Source organism: Contarinia nasturtii, unplaced genomic scaffold (genome assembly GCF_009176525.2).
Source record: "Contarinia nasturtii isolate CC-2019 unplaced genomic scaffold, AAFC_CNas_1.1 Cnas_scaffold_414, whole genome shotgun sequence".
Taxonomy (NCBI): domain Eukaryota; kingdom Metazoa; phylum Arthropoda; class Insecta; order Diptera; family Cecidomyiidae; genus Contarinia; species Contarinia nasturtii.
The window spans coordinates 3718851-3739051 of NW_022197768.1; the positions used below are offsets into that span (position 1 = coordinate 3718851).

Sequence of the window (20201 nt, forward strand, 5' to 3'; positions counted from 1 at the left end):
ACTGTGAAGTTCGTCAATAAGGCTGCGTTCACATTTGTTTTGACTAAACAATGACAAGTATGCAACCGACAAGACCGATCATCAACCTTTTTTTGTTGTGTATGTGTTTTTTTTATATTTGACGACACTGTTTATTATCATCATTAAAATTGATTGAAAAAGAACGAAAGTTGACAATTTTTTATTTTGATTTATTATTTAGTAAATATTTTTGTAATCATCATGAGTCTTCCATTGAGTGGCAAAATTGCATTGATTATCGGTTAGAAGTTTTGTTTTTATAGTTTTGCGTTTGAATTTGACAAGGGATTAATATTCACAGGTGCTGGAAGTGGGATTGGTAGAGCTGCTTGTCGATTGTTAAATCGTGATGGTGCTACCATTGTTGCTGCTGATCGAAATGCCGAAGCAGCAAAAGACGTGGCCAATTCGTTAAGTGGAGACAATCAATTTATTGAATTGGAAGTCTCAAATAAACAAAGCATTCAAAATGGCCTTCAAAATATTCTCAACAAATTCGATGCACCACCAACAATTATTGTGAACGCAGCCGGAATAATCAGAGATAATTTCATTTTAAAATTAGATGAAGACTATTTTGATGATGTCATTCGGGTCAATTTAAAGGTGAAATTCACTTTGTAGCTCCTTTACAAACGATTTCAAATCGTTGAGCTCATGAATTTTGATCACTTTTTTTTATCATTTCAGGGAACATTTCTAATTATGCAAAGCTGTGCAAATGCAATGGTAGAGAAAAATGTAAGCAATGGAACAATTATCAATATCGGTAGTATCGTTAGTAAGATGGGAAATATCGGCCAAGCGAATTATGTGTCGAGCAAAGCAGGCGTTGAAGCGATAACGAAAACAGCATCAAAAGAATTTGGTAAATTTGGTATTCGAGTAAATTGTATTTTGCCCGGATTCATAAATACACCAATGACTGAATCGGTGCCACAAAAAGTTAAAGACATTATGACCATGCAGTGTGCATTAAGACGTTTTGGTAAGCCGGACGAAGTAGCTGAAGTAATTGCATTTTTAGCATCGGATAAAAGTTCCTATGTAAACGGTGCTTCAATTGAGGTCACTGGTGGCCTTTAATAAATTGTTTTTATTGCAAAAAGTAAATAAATGTTACATGGGTTTCGGATGTGGTTGATTTTACATGTCATATGTTTTTCAATTTTAATATAGTAATGAGTAAGAAAATAAAACTGTTATTTAAAGGTAAGGTTGCCATCCAACAAAGAGCCGGCATAAAAGTTTTTCGTTCATTGCTTCTTTAATCAAAATCTCGACGTGGCGTTTCACAGAAATCGCATCACTACGACTAACATGTTTACCTGAGGGGGGAATCACAAAAGAAAAGAATAAAATTTAAAATAATCGATAAGTAATCGGAAAATAATCGAAAATAACATGTTTACCATTCAGTTTCTCCTCTAGCCGTGACAATGCTCGCTGAGCCAGCGTATTCAAGTCATCTTCTGTAATGTTAACGGAAAAAGAAAGTAAATGTTAATTTCAGATTAGATTCAAAAAGAAATGTATGTAAATGCGATATTTACCTTCATTGATCTGAACATGTGTTTGTTGTCGTTTCGATGCTTGATTGCTGGTTAAAGCCCATGTATACAATGGATCATGTAATAATACTTCAACAATTGTAAGAATTGTTGATTTATTTTGTCGTAAAACTTCCATTGTTTTCTCGCATGATTTGCGATAGATGCCTTCAACGCCAGATGGTCCAAGCGCTGAAACCAGATCTCGTGTCAAACGGAAGGGAATTAACTCCGGTGTGGGTAAACATTTTCCTTGCTCGAATGCAATCCCAAAATCGATATGAATCAATTCGGCCGTCGTTTTATCAATCAAAATATTGCTAACATGACGATCACCAATGCCGAGAATGTAGCCAATCATCGATGTTGTTGCCAAACTATGAGCATATGCCATTCGACGTTCAAACCAAACGCCCGGATTATGATAGTGTTCCAAAAAGAAATGATGGAATACTGGCTTAATTTTCTCACAAATTTTTTTGTAATTTTTAAAAATATCGTCCATTGGTGTTTTGCGCAGTGGTGTTTGACTTAGCTTCGCTCGACACTCTTTGGGTGTCCAATCATTTGGGCGAAAACGTTCATGTGCTCCTTTAGATTTCGAATTACCAACTAAATAGTCAGTCAATGGCATTGTGTTTTCACACCATTCCAGGATGCCGCTCCGTTGTGACAGCGGTACAATGATGTAGGTTCGTACATGCAAACGATCTTTATTGGTAATTTTCGACTGATTCAACATGTCATTCATAATATTGAAGACCTGTTGCATAACGGCATCTTGACGCAAATCATCTTTTCCCTTCAGCAATTGTGAATACTGGCGGCCATTCGATCCAATGCATTCGATTCGTTTTGGAGCATTTATGCCACCTGGTCGATCGAATGTATTCTTCCACTTGTGAATGCCAACTTTTGTCTTTGTATAATCACCTGAAATGCTTATTGGAAGATGCACCGTTGGACAATGTATCAAATCCAAGTCACGTAGATGACGAATCGGTCCAGCCGGTCCGAATTCTCGAACTGCAGTCTTTACTTCAACGTTAGCCAACTGAATCAGAACTTTATAGAAAGAGAAAAGAGATTTTTATGTTTTTTTTTCTTCATTTTTTTGAATGTATCACAAATATTCTAACCTTCACACATTCGTTCCATTTCACAAATAATATCCCGAAGTGCACTGTAACCTTTCATTATTTGCAGTAACTTGGCGGCGGCATCCGTTCTCGGTGAACTCGATATCGCTGACTTGCTGTTTACATCTTCGATGAATCGATCGTCTTTGAATGCATTAACAAGTGCCAACACTTTTGGAAGCACATGATGTGGATGTTGTAAAGCACAACGCACTGTTATTTTTGAAGAAAAGAAACATTCGATTGAAAGAAATATATAAACGATTCCACACAAAACAGATTGAATCACAATAACTTACAAATAATATCTGAAATGACCTCATGAATTCCGTCGGTACTGAGATGGGTGGTAATTTGTGGCATAAGTGGTATAAATTTGTACGTTGGAATTTTGCTATACGAATCTTGAATTTCAGTTAAAACAACTTGATCGTTGCTATTTGAAAACCACAAACTGAACAAACGGAACATTGTTGAGTTATTCGCCTCGTTTTCACTTTCAAGCAATAGACTTTGAATGTATCCATCGACAGCCATATGCAAATATTTCATGTATTCTGTATTCGTTGACTTTACATCTGTATCATCAATCGAAATGACTTTATCCACTTGCATATATGTTTTCTGTTCATCTTTAGTTAGGCTCATTTTCTTTTTCTTCATTTCGGACAAGATGGCGCGATTTTTTTGAATGTTTGTCATTTTTTTCTCGAATTCAGATGATTTTTTATAAGCAGCAATTTGTTGATATTCAAGATCCGCATCTAAAATGATATTTGTTGATTTATTTTTCATTATTTAAATGAAGTCAATAAAGGAATAAATAATTGACACCCTACATTTGGCAATGGCATGATAGTTGCGTTTTTTATTCTCCAAATGTCGTCGTTCTCGTACTTCTGGCGGATAATAATAATGACTGTCCGGTTTAATAGCATCGCTACTTTTTTTAATACCACCCGATGTTTTATTCGATAAAACAAAGTAATCATTGATGATCGTTTTGGTGTCTTCTAACCGTGCCTCGGCCAAATATTCGCCCATCATTCCAATTGCTTTTGCTCGTGTAAATGATGGAAACATGTCTTTTATGATGTTTTCAATTAATTTTTGTGCCATTTCCGATTCGCCTTGGCTCCAATTCAATTGGGCATCTTCAATGTACGCTCTGGCATTCATTTCGCGATTTAATTTCTTTTTATACAACGTTGATAAATATCGTTCACCCAAATTGTAAAATCCCTCCTCTCGACATTCACTAACCAGATTCAATATCATTTGATCAATGCCATCGCCGAATTTGAACACTTTCTCGAAATTACGTTTGGCACGAACACCAGCCGATTCAAGCAATGTTATACGTTGTGCCAATATTGGTTCGCGATAATTGAAACCACACGATGCAATTTGATCTTGATATTTCCATTTGTTGATTACAAAATCGGGTTCATAATTTTCTTCGTCACTGTTCGGAAATTGAATCTAAAATATGGTGAAAAAAAAACGATTTTTAAACAATTATTAAATTCGGGATGGTTTTCAAAACAATGTCATTATCTTACACCGCTGAATTCCTCAATTTGCTGCAATAGATGCAACATCATGAGATTTTTGTAGATATTTTTGGTACATTCGTAACTCGATTGTTTAAACATTTTTATCACTCCCTCAAATGCACGTTTAACATTAATCTTGGTTCCGATTTGATCTCTTTGCTGTACACTTTTCAATGCAAAATAATGGTATTTATCAAATTCGTTCGTTGGATCTTGATTTGTGGTGCACGAATGGTCCGCACTTCCTTCAGCAATTCCCCAGTCTTGTAGTCGCCATGCGCATTCATAATTTCTTGAATTATTGCTCATATTTAATTTATTTGCCAAATTATAAAGACCAGCTTCGCTTAAGTATCTCGAATATTCAGTAAAGCCATCGGTTTGCGCATCAACGCCAATCAATAGTTTGTTCCAGCATCGATTCACTTCCAAGTATTGCGTCTTGTGTTTGATTGGATCCAAGAATGCAGACACCGCATCAATTTCACCGATTGATTGATATGCACTTTTCATGATCGATTGAATTTCAGTCTCATCACTTTCGTACGATGATAATTCACCATACAATATGGCTGTAAAATGTGCTTCGCAAAATAGGGCCGCTTTGGCAATGTGTAAATTATTCAAATTAACTTGAAGATTTTGTGCAGAACCAAAGAGCGCCTGATTGTGCATCCGTACGCATTCAGCTACATTTAACATAAGTCTAATTGACACTTTATTTAAGTAGACAGGAGTGTTTGCGATCTAAAAAAAAATTGACCCATGTTAATGGATGAAATTATTGAAATCCAGAATTATTGATTACCTCATTGATTTTGTTGGCGCTCAAGTTTTCAAAAGTCTTTTGAAAGAATGATTTGATCGCCTTTTCAAGAGTTCGATAATAATTGGCATTCTTGGTTGTTAACAAGGTTTTGATCAACAATGGAACCATAGCAGTTGAAAATGATGTTTGCTTTGCCGCCACATGTGCCAGTGGTTCATTACCAAACAATGTAAACAATTCAACAGCTAATTGCTTCACCCAAATTGAGTGGGACGAATGAAATGCATTATCGTTGAATAACTTCTCAAAATCGAGATTATTCTCACTTAGCTTGAGTGGTATTTGGCGCACAGCACTCGTTTCAAATACACCCAAAAGCGGATATTGTACTGTAAATTAAATGAAAATGTTTCTTCAGTAAATTACCCAACCACTATAAAAACAAATACTATTGAATATAGTTTACCTAAGAATTCACTCGCCTTACTGGACTCCAGCAAATGAATGCTAGCTTCAGCTGCTGCTTGTAAAACTGTTGCATCGCTATGAATGAAAATTCCGTTCAATTTGTCCATTGCATGCTCGCATAAATTAGAAACAGCTTCATCAAATTCATTGCACTAAAAATGGCGGAATGGTTATATTTCGAAGAATTTGTATTTTCCTAATAAATAAATGAAAAATGTTTGTTCATGCTTACAATTTTGTATGTTTGCAATTGAACGTCAAACTTCAGCGCGATGGATCCAAGATCGCTTGGGCCGAGTTCACCTAAGCATTTGGCTGCTATTAAGCTCTTTTCACTATCGACGTTCTGAACAATATGGGCCAGTAGTGCCGATATCAATCGATGAATGGGGCTCTTTTCACAATCTTCCGAAAAACCACGGGTTTCGTAAATTGTCTTGTATATCTCTTGTAATTCTTGTTTCTTCTTTGACAACTGTGTACATGAACAGCACCATATAATAAACTTACATTTCGGAAATAAATCACATTCATTACTTACATGCTCCTTCAATGACAATAGACCTTCAACTTTGCGCTTGTCAACCGAAAGAAAGTATTCGATTTCTTCAAGTAATGTGAACGATTTACCGTTGTATTTCATCTCGTTTTGAATTTTGCAAAGTTCATTGAATTCCACTTGTTTGGGGAAGCTGTCCAATTTACCGATGGCCGTTTTCAGCACTGTCTTTTGACTGATGATCAGAAATTGAAGTAAATCCATGGCCGCAATTGAGATTTTTGTTTGTGACTTGCTTTTTGCCATTGGCATCAGCATCGATACGATGTAATTCAAATGATTTTGAAAGTATTCAGCGCATGTTGGTAAAATCTTTTCGCAAAATTTACGGAAATATTTGCATGTGGCTAATTTGAATTTGTCACTGCATTCGCTAGTGATTGTATTGCCAATGAAATAAATGAAATCCCGGACGAAAAATCCAATAACGTCCGATCGCTCCTTTTTATTAGCATTTTCAATCAGAAAATCCACGATTATATCAATAAACACACAGACACGAAACATTTGACACATTTTGATCTCTTCACAAATGGATCTTTGCAATTCCAGTTTCAATGAGTACAAAGTGTTGACAACATTTTTTGGCATCATCTCACAATAAAGATGTATGAGATTTGATGATTTGAAAGCTTTTCGCTAAAATTAAAAATAAAATATTTATATCAATTTTCAATCCAAGTCATCCAAAGAATCAACCTCACTTACCTGCAGAAATTGCAGCGATTTCATGAAGATGTTGTAGTCAATTGTTTGTTTATCAGAAATAAATTCGACCTCTGTGTCAAAATAAGCACGAAATTCTACTTCGTCCCACATATGTTTGAGTAATTTTTCGATTATTTCAAGGGAATGCGTGTCAAAATATTTTGCAATTTGCGGTAGTTGCTCTTTTAAAATTTTCATCATATTTGTAGCACCGGTTTTATCTTGATCGGACACTTGAATCGATGCATAGTAGGCCAAGCATTCGGTTATCACATTCTGAAATGCAAAACAAGACCATTCGACATTGAAGATTCAATACTTTTTTGTATCGATGGCGAAAGTGAACACTTACCGTTGATAACATATTCAGCAATGAGTTATTTGTTGAATCCATTTCAAGAAGATCTGGTAAATACCATTGTTTATACAAGAGTACTTGCAATGTGATTGTATCCATGTATTCGACTAGAAAATCTGCCTGCGTTTGGAAGTTCAACAATTTTTCCGGGAATGTAGTCATATGAATGTTTTTATCAATCCAAGATGCAATTAAGAATGGAAACAAATCGGCCAACAAGGTGGTGTGCGTTGTTTGAAATACATCTTTACACAATTTTGTCGCAATCTCCACAATTTTTACTACAAACAAACAAATTATGGCTTAAAATCTTTTACTAAAATTTACTGTAATCAATTTGCAGTTTACTTTGGTCCATGTTCAGTTGTTGTCCGCACAATTCAATTAGATTGAACCATGTTTGTCGTCGCAATGGATAACAGACACCGATGATGGAACAATAGAGCTGCAACCGGGTTGAAACAATGCACATTTTTCGATCTCTGTCATTCTCTTGTTCGACGGACAACTGGTCAATTTCAAGTTTTTCCATTAAATTTGTGTGAAAATTTTGTACTGTTACACAGCTTATACGTTCTTCATCGTAGTTTAAGCACTTTTTATTGAAAATATTGGTCAAACATTGAACAGCGGTGAATTGAATGGTAATATATTCGGATTGAAGAAAACGTTGTAAAAATGCAATGATCACAAAGCAGTCTTCAGCTTCAAAGAATTCCTAAATGAAAAAAATGCCAACAATAACAATCATTGAAAGATTCATCGTGCGAAATGAATGTACTTACTTGAGCAAAGTACTGAACACTTTGAATGACCTTGATGCTGATTCGTGGTCCATATTTTTTTGATTTGATTTGTTTCAGAAATGACGTCAACAAATTTATGAGGTCATCATGTAGATCAACGTGGGGCTTGACACATTTTACTAAAGCTGGAATATTGTCCACCACCATTTCCATGTAATCATGTTGTGACGAAAGATTCGTACAAATTTTTTTTATTTCATCGAATGCCCACTCAACTAGTGCCTCAGATGGATTCAATTGACTTAAAATGATCTAAAAATATAAAATATTAAACCAAATTAAATCGCTTGCAAACACAATTTCATAACTCTGTTTACCTTAATCAAGTGAAACAAAATAAAAATATCCTGATTGCGCTTGTAATTGAATGTATATTCCGAGATTGATTCAAGCACATGTACTTCCGTATCATTTTCATCGTCGTATGCCGAAAAATGGGCCAACAGCTGTAGACATTTGAGTTGAATTCGTTCTTCGAATGATAATTGGCTGATTTTCTGTATTGGTGTCAAAACTAGAGACTCATCATGCAGCGATGGTTTTAATTGTACCTTCAACCAGTTGATGATGTGAATGCTATTTGAAACAATAAACATATTGTGTTCGATGATCGGATGATATTTGTCATGCCAAATGCTCAACAAGCCGTCAACAATTTCATTCACTTCATTTGGGTTTTGATCGATATTCAGTGATGCATCAAATTTCTCAACAATCACATTGAGTTGACCGATTTTGAAGAAGATTCGCTTTGTTAAAAATTTACGAAAAAAATCGCTATCAATTGACTCGTAACCGACCAATGTATTCAGTATATTGATATTTATTGCCAGCGATGATGCGATATTGTGGAAACAATCCAATGAATTGTCATCTGGGCTGGTGCTATTTTCACTTGGGCCATCGGTGTCATGTATGGCTTTTTCCAGTTCAACGAAAATCGTATCGTTTACAAATGCTTTGACGTCATTTTTTTCCGGAAGTTCGTTAATTGTTGGTGTCACAGGCTTTTCGTTCGCATGAATTGTGTCGGTGACGATTAATTTGGACAACATGCGATATTGAAGATTTTTAACGATATCAGCAATGAATAGATCATGATCAAATGCATCGGCATCTTCTTGCATCACATCTGTATCTAGTTTATGGCTTTTGTTGTTTCCATTTTCTTGACGCGACAAAACGCACAGAACATACAGGTCGGCAATCAAGTGATCATCAAATCGATTATTATTTTCGATGACTTTTTTCAATTCCGACAATTTTATTTTCGAACTCAACCATTTAATCACCGCAATTTTCAAATTTGTAATGCCATGAATCATATCAGTATTCACGTTGCCCAAAATACTGATCAAAAGTTTGATCGAACTGTTGGATTTTTTGATATTCGACATCTTTGTCACTTCGCTTATGACATCTTTGATGAAATTATACGAAACAATCACATCATTTTCAATGAGAATACGCATCAAATCGAGATTTTCCAATTGCATTTTATCGGTGGCCGCATGCTTAAATGATAATGTCATGATATTGCGCCAATATTCTACACAATATGAATCTCGTATCAATGTTGAGCCTTTCTTCAGCTCATGCTCTTTTCGCAACATAACATCGACTATTCGAATGTAATGTTTCATATGCAATGAGTGCTGAATGGTTGGCTTGAAATCGTAGAGAAGTTTCAACAGCGGTTGATAATCTTCTGCTTGTAGTACGTGTGGAAAGTCAACCAACATCTGTGACAGTATGGCAAACCTGTGAAAAAATTCATTTCATTTAATAAATGATTGATAGAATGCTTTCTTTGATTTACCATCGCCAACAGAATTTCGTCGATTCATATTCAATGAGCTCGAAAATTCGTTCCAGTTTCATCGCTTGGCGGAGTCTTTTCTGTCGTTGTTCTTCACCGCTGCTGTTCCATACATCATCTTTCCAAAATACCTGAGAACCGAAAAAAAAAAAAATATTGATAGAAATTGCCCCAAAAGGACGAGAGAAAAAAAAGTGCATTAAATATATACCACAGAACATAGTTTTGCAGCCATTCGAACAAAAACATGAGAAATGGTGGGCGGTTCTTTCGAACGCATCGAACGTTTACGTGATTCGGTTATTTCACGTTCCACAATGCTGATCATATTTCGAAGATGTTTGTGCCATACTTGCATATCTTCGGCAACATTTATTTGAAATAAATCGTCAATTTGATTGGATGTAGCATACTGGCACCGATCAATAACCATGCTATTCGGTTCAGGCGAATGAACAACAATCGAAACATGCATTATTTTCATCAAGTTAACTTTGAAATCAGCATCCATTGAAAACTGATAAAATTTCAAGAGTTTATCTAGAACCTTTTCCGTAAATGCAACAACAGACAATCGTTGATTCATGGCCAACTACAAGAAAAAAAAGAATGAAGGAAAAAAAATAATGTTTATTGTTTAATATTTTCAACCGATACCACTTTCCAATGAGACACTGCTTACATTTCGAATGAATTCATAAACAATGTGCAAAATGTGTTTTTGTGCATTGATATGATTCTGAAATTGACCTTCGTTGATGATCTGAACAATATCGGGTAGGTATTGATGTAAATCGCTGACCAAGTAACGGTACTTTGAACCATGTTGCAAAATCAATGGAATGCATTGTAACAATTCATTTTTCTGTATTCGATTCTGTTTGTATAATTCGAAAATATGGGAGAGCAATCCTGTGCACGAAAATAAAAATTGAAAAGAATAATGAAAGAATAAAAACGTCATATTTAATTTGATGTGGATGATAAACTTACGGCTCCATTCGGCCAATTTCAATTCGCTTAGGCTGTGTTTCGCATTCAAAATGTCTTTTTTTACAATCTGTAGATACAATCCATCGAAATGACAGCAAATTGTTGGCGTTTCAAAGCATTCAAATGCTGCATGGCAGATTTTCGCATAAGATATATTTGGCATGTATTCGTTGGCCAAGCTGACACATTTTCTCAATAATGATTTGTATGAATCATTTTTTGCAAGCAAACTATTCTTTTGACTTTCAGCTCTTTTGCCTGCTTCAATGCGCATACATTGATCCTTTACTGCGTCATGCAATCCATCAAATAATTCGGACCAATTGAATGTGTCGGTCTCATCTTCATCTGAATGATGATGATTATTGCTATTCAATCGGAATATTCCACGTAATTCATGCGCCCGATTATCGAAAATATTGTGTAATTCGTCGAGAGATTTGGAGCGTACGGTAATTTTGTCATTTTTTATATCAATCAATTGTTGTCGAATTTGTATCAATAGCAACGTCGCGGACGACATTTTTCCAATACTTTTTTTTACGATTATCAAAAATTTAAAGAAAACATCACATCACGTTAAACAACACAAGATATATGTATGCATTAGCATAACAAAACCGAATGTTTTGAACGCCTTTCAAAATACACTTGTTTAAACTAAAATTTCTCAGTACTGGCGCAAATTTTATTTAGCGCTCACATACATTGAACTGTCAAAATCTGTATATTTAGAGATTTTGACATTTGCGCATTTAAAAAAAGAAATCACTCAGATTCAGCCAGCGTCAAATCGATATCACGGGTTTTTTTTCCTTTCAACAAAACAAAGGCAAATTTTAAAACGCAAAATTCAAACTCATTTTTGTTTTCGTAATTTAAAGTTTTTTGATTTCAGTCAGCACTGTCAAACAAATTTACCGCTAAAATAAAACCAAAAGTGTCAAACGTCTGAACTGTCAAACTGAAAGTGGTTCCGCAGATATGTGGTGTAGGTTTTGACATTTGTATTTTTATTTCACACATTAAAAATTATTGTATTTTCTAAAAAAAATATTGTGTCACACCAGTTTTGCGATCAATTCAAAAAAAGTGTTGAAAATTCAGCCCACTTCCAAATGTGATTGACGCAATTCGAATCGATATTGGATTGATCGTGATTGAAAATTGAAGGCATTCTCTTATTTTGTTTGATTGCTTTCTTTTGATTTGGATATCGAATGTTGGTTTTATGTTTTAATTTGGATTCAAATTGAATAAATTTCGAAACGCAAATAAATAGCAACAAAAAGAAATGGATATTCCCGATCAGCTACGAAATCTACAACAATTGAAAAAACTAAGATTCGACGATGAAAAGTATAAAACGGCTACATCATTAGAGCAGGTATGTTTAAATGTTGGTGATTGTTCACATTGGAATCGTTTCATTAATTTTGTGTTCGTTATTTATTTTTATTTTTTTCAGGCTGAAATCGAACGTCGTGTGGAAAAATGTTACGATCGTTTCGAGCAAGTTCGTTATTTGGAAAATAAAAAAGCATTGCCCAGCCTGCATCGTTTGCAGCATATAAAATTTTTGGAAAATATGCTTCGATCGTTGTCAACCAATTATCAGTGCTTGGACAGTAGTCGTCCATGGTTGATTTATTGGATTTTAAATGCGGCCCATTTGTTAAATTTTCGCTTTCCCGACGAATTATTATCGCGAGTTGTAAAATTTTTAGTCAAATGTCGTTCAAATGATGGCGGATTTGGCGGTGGTCCCGGACAAGTGCCACATTTAGCAACAACATACGGTTCGGTAAATGCTTTATGCATAATCGGAACACCAGAAGCTTATGATGCCATTAATAAACCAACGTTGTTGAAATTTTTGTACCGTGTTCGTGATGATAAAACTGGTGCCTTTCGCATGGACACTGATGGTGAAATTGATGTTCGTGGTTCATACTGTGCCGTTTCGGTTGCAAAATTAGTTAACATATCAGCCGAAGAAGAGGCAAAACTGTTCAATGGAACTGTCGATTGGATTGCATCCTGTCAAACATACGAAGGCGGGATGGGTGGTGTACCCGACAAAGAAGCTCACGGTGGATACACATTTTGTGGTATTGCCGCACTTGCTTTGCTCGGATCAACAGGGAAATGCAATTTAGATGCTTTACTTGTACGTTCACATTGCAAAACACAAAATTTTATTCATTTTACGTTGACATCAATGGGACTTTATGTACATATTTTTGTTTGTTTTTCAACTATTTCAGAGATGGACAGTGAATAAACAAATGAAATTTGAAGGTGGCTTCCAGGGAAGAACAAATAAATTAGTCGATGGATGCTATTCATTTTGGTGCGGAGCAATTGTGCCTATTGTACAAGCCGTTTTATGTAAAAAAGGTATGCAAAAATTTAACGGCATTTCGAAAGCAATTTTCATGTCTTCTTATTTTCCATTTTAGAACCATATTTGAGTCGAATACTCAAAAAACCGGTATTTGATGTGCGCGCATTACAGGAGTACATTTTTATTTGCTGTCAACGTCCATCAGGCGGTTTGATTGACAAGCCTGATACGTAAGTACATTGACATGTCGATGGATTGAAAGTGAATCAATTAAAATAATAATTTCTTTCTCTCTTACCACACTCTCCCCACAGACCACCCGATCTTTATCACACATGTTATACATTGAGCGGTGTATCGATTTCACAACATTCAGAAATAGATGCCGATCCATTCGTTATTGGTGATATTGTGACTAATGAATTATTACCAACACATCCGTTATATAATACACCTCCAAAATCTGCATGGCAGGCATTCGTGCATTTTCAGAATTACGGCAACAACGGCGAATGTTGCTTTGAAGGTGAAACAACCAATCAAGATTGTGACAAAAATGATGACTTAAATGGCCATCAATAAACCTACATTAATTGAAAACTCATGATCCGTTCGTTCCACACTTATACTATAGTATAGTAGATCAATTATTTACCTCATCATTTTATATTTTCGGTTTTGGTTGCGCATTTTTTATTGAACTAACCATTATTTTTTTTTTGTATTAGACATTACCAAAAATAAACATTTTGTATAAAGACCACGAAAATTGTTTGTATTTTTTTTATTGGTATTCAACAATGGTAAATTGACTGCAGTAGTCTGCAAAGCGTATTTATGAATGTACTGAATTGGAGTGCGTTCATAAGCCGATCATTGACAAAAGATTGTCAAACGTTCTTATATGATTAAATGTCATTTAAAAAAACATGCTAAAGTTCGGTGTTTTTTGTTTGGTTCTATTTTTGTTTAAAATTGATTCGGACTCTTCAAAGATTTGTATAGTGTGCAATGAGCTATCCAAATCGATTTGATGCTAGTCAAGCAAATAATAAAGGTCAAACGCAAAATAATGAATATCAGGGACCATTTTATGTACAATCATATGGTAGCACGGCCGCACCAACAAATCCAATTCCGCCAGTTTGTCCTGTTACAAACACATTTTTTCCACCCGTCAACTTTAGCGTTCCGCCACCAAATTTCAACAATGCACAAATGAACGTTAGTATTATTTATTCATGTTCTATCGAAATTGTTTTCTAGTAAATTTAAATATGTAAATAGATATACACAACCCAGCTACCACCACCTCCACAACCGTCGTCAGTTCATCAATATAATCAACAACAACAAATATATCGACAACGGCATTCGTATCAAAATTCCAGAGACCATTCAGCACCTGTTCGCAGTTCAAAATTTGATGAGAGGAGAGATACTAAAAAATGTCATGACCTTCAATCATCACGAAAACCTGATGATTCAACACGTTCATTTGAAAGAAATCGAAATAGAGACAGAGATAGTAATAGAAATAGGGACAGAGATGGTGAAAGAAATAAAGACAGAGACAGATATAGAAATCAAGATAGACGCAGAGATAGAGACAGAGAAACACACAGAAATAGAGACAAAGTTGTGGTTGACAAAAGGCGGATTAGAGATAGAAAAAGTGACAATGTCAATGACCCACCCAGAAGAGATGATCACAAAAGGAATAGAGATCGGGACAGAGATGCTAAAGACCGGGTGAAAGACAAAAGCCGAGACCGAAGTTACCAAAATTGTGATAATCGTGGCCGAAAATATAGTACACATCCGGATCGAAGTAGAAGCGATTCAACTTTTTCAAAGACATCAACTAGTTCGAAAAGTGACACACGAAATATTGATGATCGAACAAATTCGGTTCAACTAAAACCAAGTTCAAGTTGCTCATCGCGTACTTTGTCAACTAAACGAGAAACGTCACAGGCTCGATCCGATGGGTGTGAAACTAAAAATTCGCCCGAAAAATCATTATCAGTCAAAGAACCTACCGAAAGGGCACGCATTTTACAAAAGTGGCGCAGTAATTTTTGTAAAACTTCTGAAGATATAACGCGTAAATTAGAAGAGTTGAACGAAGATGCAGAGAAAGAAACTTATATACGATCGTCGCCGGCTGAGTTGTTTTATAGACGAACACCGAACAATGAAATCGAAGGTAAAACACATATTTACCTAAAAATTACTATTCCATTACTCTACAATTCCTGATCCATTCCGTTTCATTACTTATTTATTAATTTCCATTTTTTCCATTCATTTCTTCTGATCATCCCTAGGCAAAACACGCTCCGAGCATTTATGCAATTTATTTCGGTTTGAACTTGTTGAACGCGGTAAACGTGCACGCCAATCCAAACCGGTGATTGTCGACAAGCCCAGGAAACGACGGCATCGCGTGTGCCGACATAAAGGTATGACTTAAACACAATTTTTGTTTCATTTCATTCAATGACCAATATGTGTAATTTTCGTTTTATGTTCAAAATGTTCTTTAGGAGATGATAAATGCTCATCATCTGATTCGTCAGATAATGATTTGCATATCGAAGACGATTCTCCCATGGAAGAATTAACGAAAAAAACAAAACATCCATATCGATTGCATAAGGATTTATGGCACAATGAACCCGGTGAAATGAATGATGGCCCATTGTGTCGATGCTCGGCAAAGTCACGGCGAACCGGCATACGACACAACATTTATCCCGGTGAAGAGATAATACCAAAATGTTTACCAAATTCAAATAATGCCACAAAGCTATACCATTACAAAATAACCGTATCACCACCCACAAATTTCCTAACAAAAACGCCAACAATGATTAAGCATGACGAACACGAATTTCTATTTGAAGGATTTTCTCTACTTTCACACCAACCGCTTGGCGAGTTTCCCGATTGTACGGTATGTTTTGCTTTCGATCTTAATTGGTCGTGTGGTATAACCGTTTAAGTTGCTAATTAAATTCTTTTCTTCGTCTAGGTCATTCGTTTCAATATAGAATACAAAATTATGTATTTTGAAGAGAAAATGCCGGAAAATTTTACAATACAAGAATTGGATTTGTTTAGTGAGTATGATTCAACAAAAAAAAAAAAAGTTCAATTTCAGAAATGTATGTTAAATCAATTTCCCTTCGATTATTTTTATTTTATAGCTGAATATTTATTCGGTGAAATTCTTGAAATGACAGATTTTTCCGTCTTACCGAAACAAAACGATGATACATGTTCGCTGTTTCATTTTTTTCCGCGATTTGTACGTGCCATACCCGATAATGGCAAAGAAATTCTATCAATGAGCGTTGTTCTAAAATATTTACTCGACAATTCTGGTCCACTTGTCGATGGATCAATTCTTAAAGATATGGATAAGGTGCATCAACGTGAGTGGCAAGAATATGTAGATGAAGTAAAGGGTATGGTTGTGACGAATCCTGGAATGAAACCGTGCTCGATCCGAGTCGACCAATTGGATCGGAATGTTGGCGATTTACCGAACTGTGTCGATCCGGAAGATGCCAATATTGTGCATCCGGTGATTGTACACTTTGCTGTTCGTCCACCACAATTGAGCTATGCTGGCAATTCGGAATATCAAAAGTCATGGCGTGAATATGTTAAATTTCGACATTTAGTGGCCAATATGTCGAAACCATCGTACGAAGACAAACGAAAGTTGGAGGCGAAAGAGAGTCGACTACAAGAAATGCGAACCGAAGGCCGTTTTAAACGAAATATTCCGGTTGATATTTCTTCAAAAGGTTTTTATCGTACTGGAATCATGTGCGATATTGTTCAACATGCACTCTTAATACCCGTACTAACCACACATCTTCGGTTCCATCAATCGCTTAATTTGCTGGAGAATAACATACAATACAAATTCAAAAATCGTTATCTATTGCAATTGGCCTTAACACATCCATCTTATAAGGAGAATTTCGGTATGGATATTACTATATTTTCCATTGGCCGAATTGAATTGATTTTTTCAATGTTTATTTTTTTCATTATTCGTTCAGGTACAAATCCAGACCATGCGCGAAATAGTTTATCAAATTGCGGCATTCGGCAGCCCGAATATGGAGATAGGAAAATTCACTATTTACATGCAAGAAAACGCGGCATAAACACACTCATCAATATTATGTCATTGTTTGGAAAAGAAAATGCAACCGAAAGCAGCATAACACATAATGAACGTTTGGAATTTCTCGGCGATGCAGTTGTTGAATTTATAACATCCGTTCATTTATTTCTTATGTTTCCCGATCTTGAAGAAGGTGGACTGGCCACTTATCGTGCTGCTATCGTACAAAATCAACATTTAGCTGTTTTAGCAAAGGTAACTTGAGTTCAAGTCATTCTTGTGAATTTCTCTTCTAAATAAATTTTTGAATCAATTAGAAATTGCGATTGGATGAGTTTATGCTGTATGCGCACGGCTCGGATTTGTGTCATGAATTAGAATTGAGACATGCGATGGCCAATTGTTTTGAAGCATTTATGGGCGCGCTGCATTTAGATGGAGGCATCGAAGTGGCCGACAAAGTGTTTGGAACTACACTGTTCCTTGAGAACGACACACTCAAAAGGGTATATTTATTTCGCAAAACCAATTTAAAAAAGACAAAAACTTAACATTTACATTGAACCTATGAACATATTAGGTTTGGGTTAATTTACCACAACATCCGCTGCAAGAGCAGGAACCATTGGGAGATCGACAATGGATCAAAGATTATCCATTGCTTCAAAGTTTAGTTAAATTCGAAGATACGATTGGCGCCAAGTTTCATCACATTCGTTTATTGGCACGAGCATTTACAGATCGTAGCATTGGTTATACTCATTTAACCATGGGCTCCAATCAGCGTCTTGAATTCCTCGGTGATACTGTGCTACAATTAATTTGTTCCGAATTCTTATATCGACATTTTCCCGAACATCACGAAGGACATTTATCATTGTTGCGAAGTTCCCTAGTCAATAATCGAACGCAAGCGGTTGTTTGTGATGATTTGGGTATGACCTAGGGGCAATTCACTTAAAAATTGCCTTTCTATTATTTAATAATTGTTATTGATTCTTTTTCGATTATTTTCGATTATTTGTCGATTATTTTAAATTTTTTTCTTTTGTGATTCTCCCCTTAGGTATGACTGAGTATGCGATATATGCAAATCCAAAAACTGAATTGAAAACAAAAGACAGAGCTGATTTGTTGGAAGCATTTTTGGGTGCATTGTATGTGGACAAAGGTCTTGCATATCCCGAAGTATTTTGTCAAGTTTGTCTATTTCCTCGACTACAAATGTTCATTATGAACCAAGACTGGAACGATTCAAAATCAAAATTGCAGCAATGTTGCTTGACGCGTAAGTTTTTTCAATGTGAATTATTACTTTTTGAATGAAATTGAGTGAATTTGTGTTTACTTTTGCTTTTTAAGTTCGTACAATGGATGGTGGTGAGCCCGACATTCCAGTTTATAAGGTGATTGAATGTACCGGACCAACAAATACTCGTGTATATAAAGTGGCCGTTTACTTCAGAGGCAAACGCTTGGCCAGTTCATCGGGACATTCAATACAACAAGCCGAAATGGAAGCAGCAAAAACAGCATTAGAAAATTCATCGGCACTATTTCCACAGTTGGACTATCAAAAACGCGTAATAGCAAACAGTATGAAACGACAAAAAGGCAAACCCTATACGAGGGAACAAAAACGCAATCGCACAGAATTGCAAAAAATTGCAAAAAAAATTGCCGAGGATGATTCACATTTACCGAAACAATATCGTATTAATGAGAAATCAAATAAACAATCATCAGATGAATCAAACTCACTTAAATCCGATTCTGATGGAAAATATTCGGATTCATCGCATCTTAGTTGTTCGACCAACAAGACTAAGCGAACAAAACAAAAGAAAAAACACAAACACCGAAAAAAGAATCGTGCAAATGATGAAGATGAACCACATTTGAAATGCAAGGATGAAAATAAGCAAGAACTCCAAAGTATGCAAGAAAAACTGGAAACACAAATCAACGAAACAAACGCGAATACAATTCAAGATTTTACCAAACACAATGACGTAGAAGACGACTTGGCAATAGAAAATTATCATTCGGATGAATCAGACACGTTTAAATCCGATTCCGATGCAAAATATTCGGATTCATCTCATTTTAGTTGCTCCAGCAGGAGTGAGCGTATAAAACACAAGAAAAAACTCACATACCGAATGAAAGATCATGCAAGAGATGACAGCGATGAGTCACATTTGACATGCAAAAATGAAAATAACCAAGAGCTCCAAAATATGCAAGAAAGACTAGATGTACAAATGTACGAATCAAACGCGAATACAACGGAACATTTAACCAAACAAAATGAAGTAGAATACGACTTAGAGATAGAAACAATTGATTCTGGTGATGATATTGCTTCTTTAGAATCTGGGGAAATCTCATAAGCAAAATCATCTTTCGATAAACAAATTGTATAATTTTTTATATCCTTCCAAATTGTTGTCTTCAAAAGACAATTGTTATTCAGTGATAGCTTTTGGACGATTCGTAATTAACATTTTTTAGAATGATATAATGGAATTATTAGTATTAAACGCTTATCTAACGCTGTATTGAAATTGAACCAAAATTTTAATCACAACAAAATGAAGTATTTTCATTACAAAATTAAACACAACAGTTTCTTTCTTAAAGCTAAATTCTTTCATTTGTATTTGGTCAGCGGCATCTAAAAAAAAAACAGAGGAAAATGGTGAACATGGGTCAACGTATGGTGGTAATCCTCTTGGTTGCGTGTAGCAATTGCTGCACTTGAAGTGTTGCGCGATGAAAATTTGGCCGAAAATGCTGATCGCATGGGAGAAAAACTTGAAGTAAAAACTTCAAGAAATGATTATCTTTGCCCCAAATTATTTTGGTTATGCGATTAATATTTAAAGTAAACGTGTATCGAAAATTAATTGTATCACAAAATAAATAAATATGTTCGAACTTTTCGTGAGAGTAAAAATC

The 20201-nt window shown here is 35.4% G+C and overlaps 3 protein-coding genes across 3 annotated transcripts; 2 read left to right on the forward strand and 1 right to left on the reverse strand.

The window, feature by feature from the left end:
- Positions 1 to 33: 33 nt before the first annotated feature.
- On the forward strand, positions 34 to 1172 carry LOC116338420 (estradiol 17-beta-dehydrogenase 8). Its single transcript, XM_031763647.1, has 4 exons — positions 34 to 99; positions 203 to 262; positions 323 to 627; positions 712 to 1172. The coding sequence occupies exons 1-4, from the start codon at positions 51 to 53 to the stop codon at positions 1105 to 1107; spliced, it is 810 nt and encodes a 269-aa protein (XP_031619507.1). The 5' UTR covers positions 34 to 50; the 3' UTR covers positions 1108 to 1172.
- Positions 1080 to 11420, reverse strand: LOC116338418 (serine/threonine-protein kinase ATM). Its single transcript, XM_031763645.1, has 20 exons — positions 10747 to 11420; positions 10436 to 10665; positions 9965 to 10345; positions 9754 to 9884; positions 8252 to 9695; positions 7914 to 8186; positions 7477 to 7846; positions 7123 to 7409; positions 6771 to 7046; positions 6045 to 6701; positions 5736 to 5978; positions 5502 to 5655; positions 5075 to 5424; positions 4273 to 5013; positions 3550 to 4192; positions 3010 to 3474; positions 2711 to 2923; positions 1575 to 2636; positions 1434 to 1493; positions 1080 to 1349 (listed from the first exon to the last, which is right to left on the reverse strand). The coding sequence occupies exons 1-20, from the start codon at positions 11267 to 11269 to the stop codon at positions 1228 to 1230; spliced, it is 8625 nt and encodes a 2874-aa protein (XP_031619505.1). The 5' UTR covers positions 11270 to 11420; the 3' UTR covers positions 1080 to 1227.
- A 343-nt stretch (positions 11421 to 11763) lies between these two features.
- Positions 11764 to 19882, forward strand: LOC116338674 (ribonuclease 3-like). Its single transcript, XM_031764084.1, has 16 exons — positions 11764 to 12133; positions 12215 to 12916; positions 13014 to 13146; positions 13209 to 13323; positions 13408 to 13672; positions 14099 to 14317; positions 14381 to 15302; positions 15424 to 15558; positions 15643 to 16052; positions 16131 to 16218; positions 16306 to 17094; positions 17173 to 17495; positions 17558 to 17746; positions 17821 to 18175; positions 18307 to 18528; positions 18603 to 19882. Exons 1-16 carry the CDS (start codon positions 12041 to 12043, stop codon positions 19631 to 19633), a joined length of 5991 nt encoding a protein of 1996 aa, XP_031619944.1. The 5' UTR covers positions 11764 to 12040; the 3' UTR covers positions 19634 to 19882.
- Positions 19883 to 20201: the final 319 nt, after the last annotated feature.

Coding starts and splice junctions, on each gene's coding strand:
- LOC116338420 (XM_031763647.1), top strand. CDS start 51: ATGACAAGTATGCAACCGACAAGACCGATCATCAACCTTTTTTTGTTG. Junction 100..202: donor CATCAACCTTTTTTTGTTGT/GTATGTGTTTTT, acceptor TTTATTATTTAG/TAAATATTTTTGTAATCATC. Junction 628..711: donor TCATTCGGGTCAATTTAAAG/GTGAAATTCACT, acceptor TTATCATTTCAG/GGAACATTTCTAATTATGCA.
- LOC116338418 (XM_031763645.1), bottom strand. CDS start 11,269: ATGTCGTCCGCGACGTTGCTATTGATACAAATTCGACAACAATTGATT. Junction 7,047..7,122: donor TGCTGAATATGTTATCAACG/GTAAGTGTTCAC, acceptor TTTGCATTTCAG/AATGTGATAACCGAATGCTT. Junction 5,656..5,735: donor AATTGCAAACATACAAAATT/GTAAGCATGAAC, acceptor CGCCATTTTTAG/TGCAATGAATTTGATGAAGC.
- LOC116338674 (XM_031764084.1), top strand. CDS start 12,041: ATGGATATTCCCGATCAGCTACGAAATCTACAACAATTGAAAAAACTA. Junction 13,324..13,407: donor TTGATTGACAAGCCTGATAC/GTAAGTACATTG, acceptor CTCTCCCCACAG/ACCACCCGATCTTTATCACA. Junction 16,219..16,305: donor ACAAGAATTGGATTTGTTTA/GTGAGTATGATT, acceptor TTTATTTTATAG/CTGAATATTTATTCGGTGAA.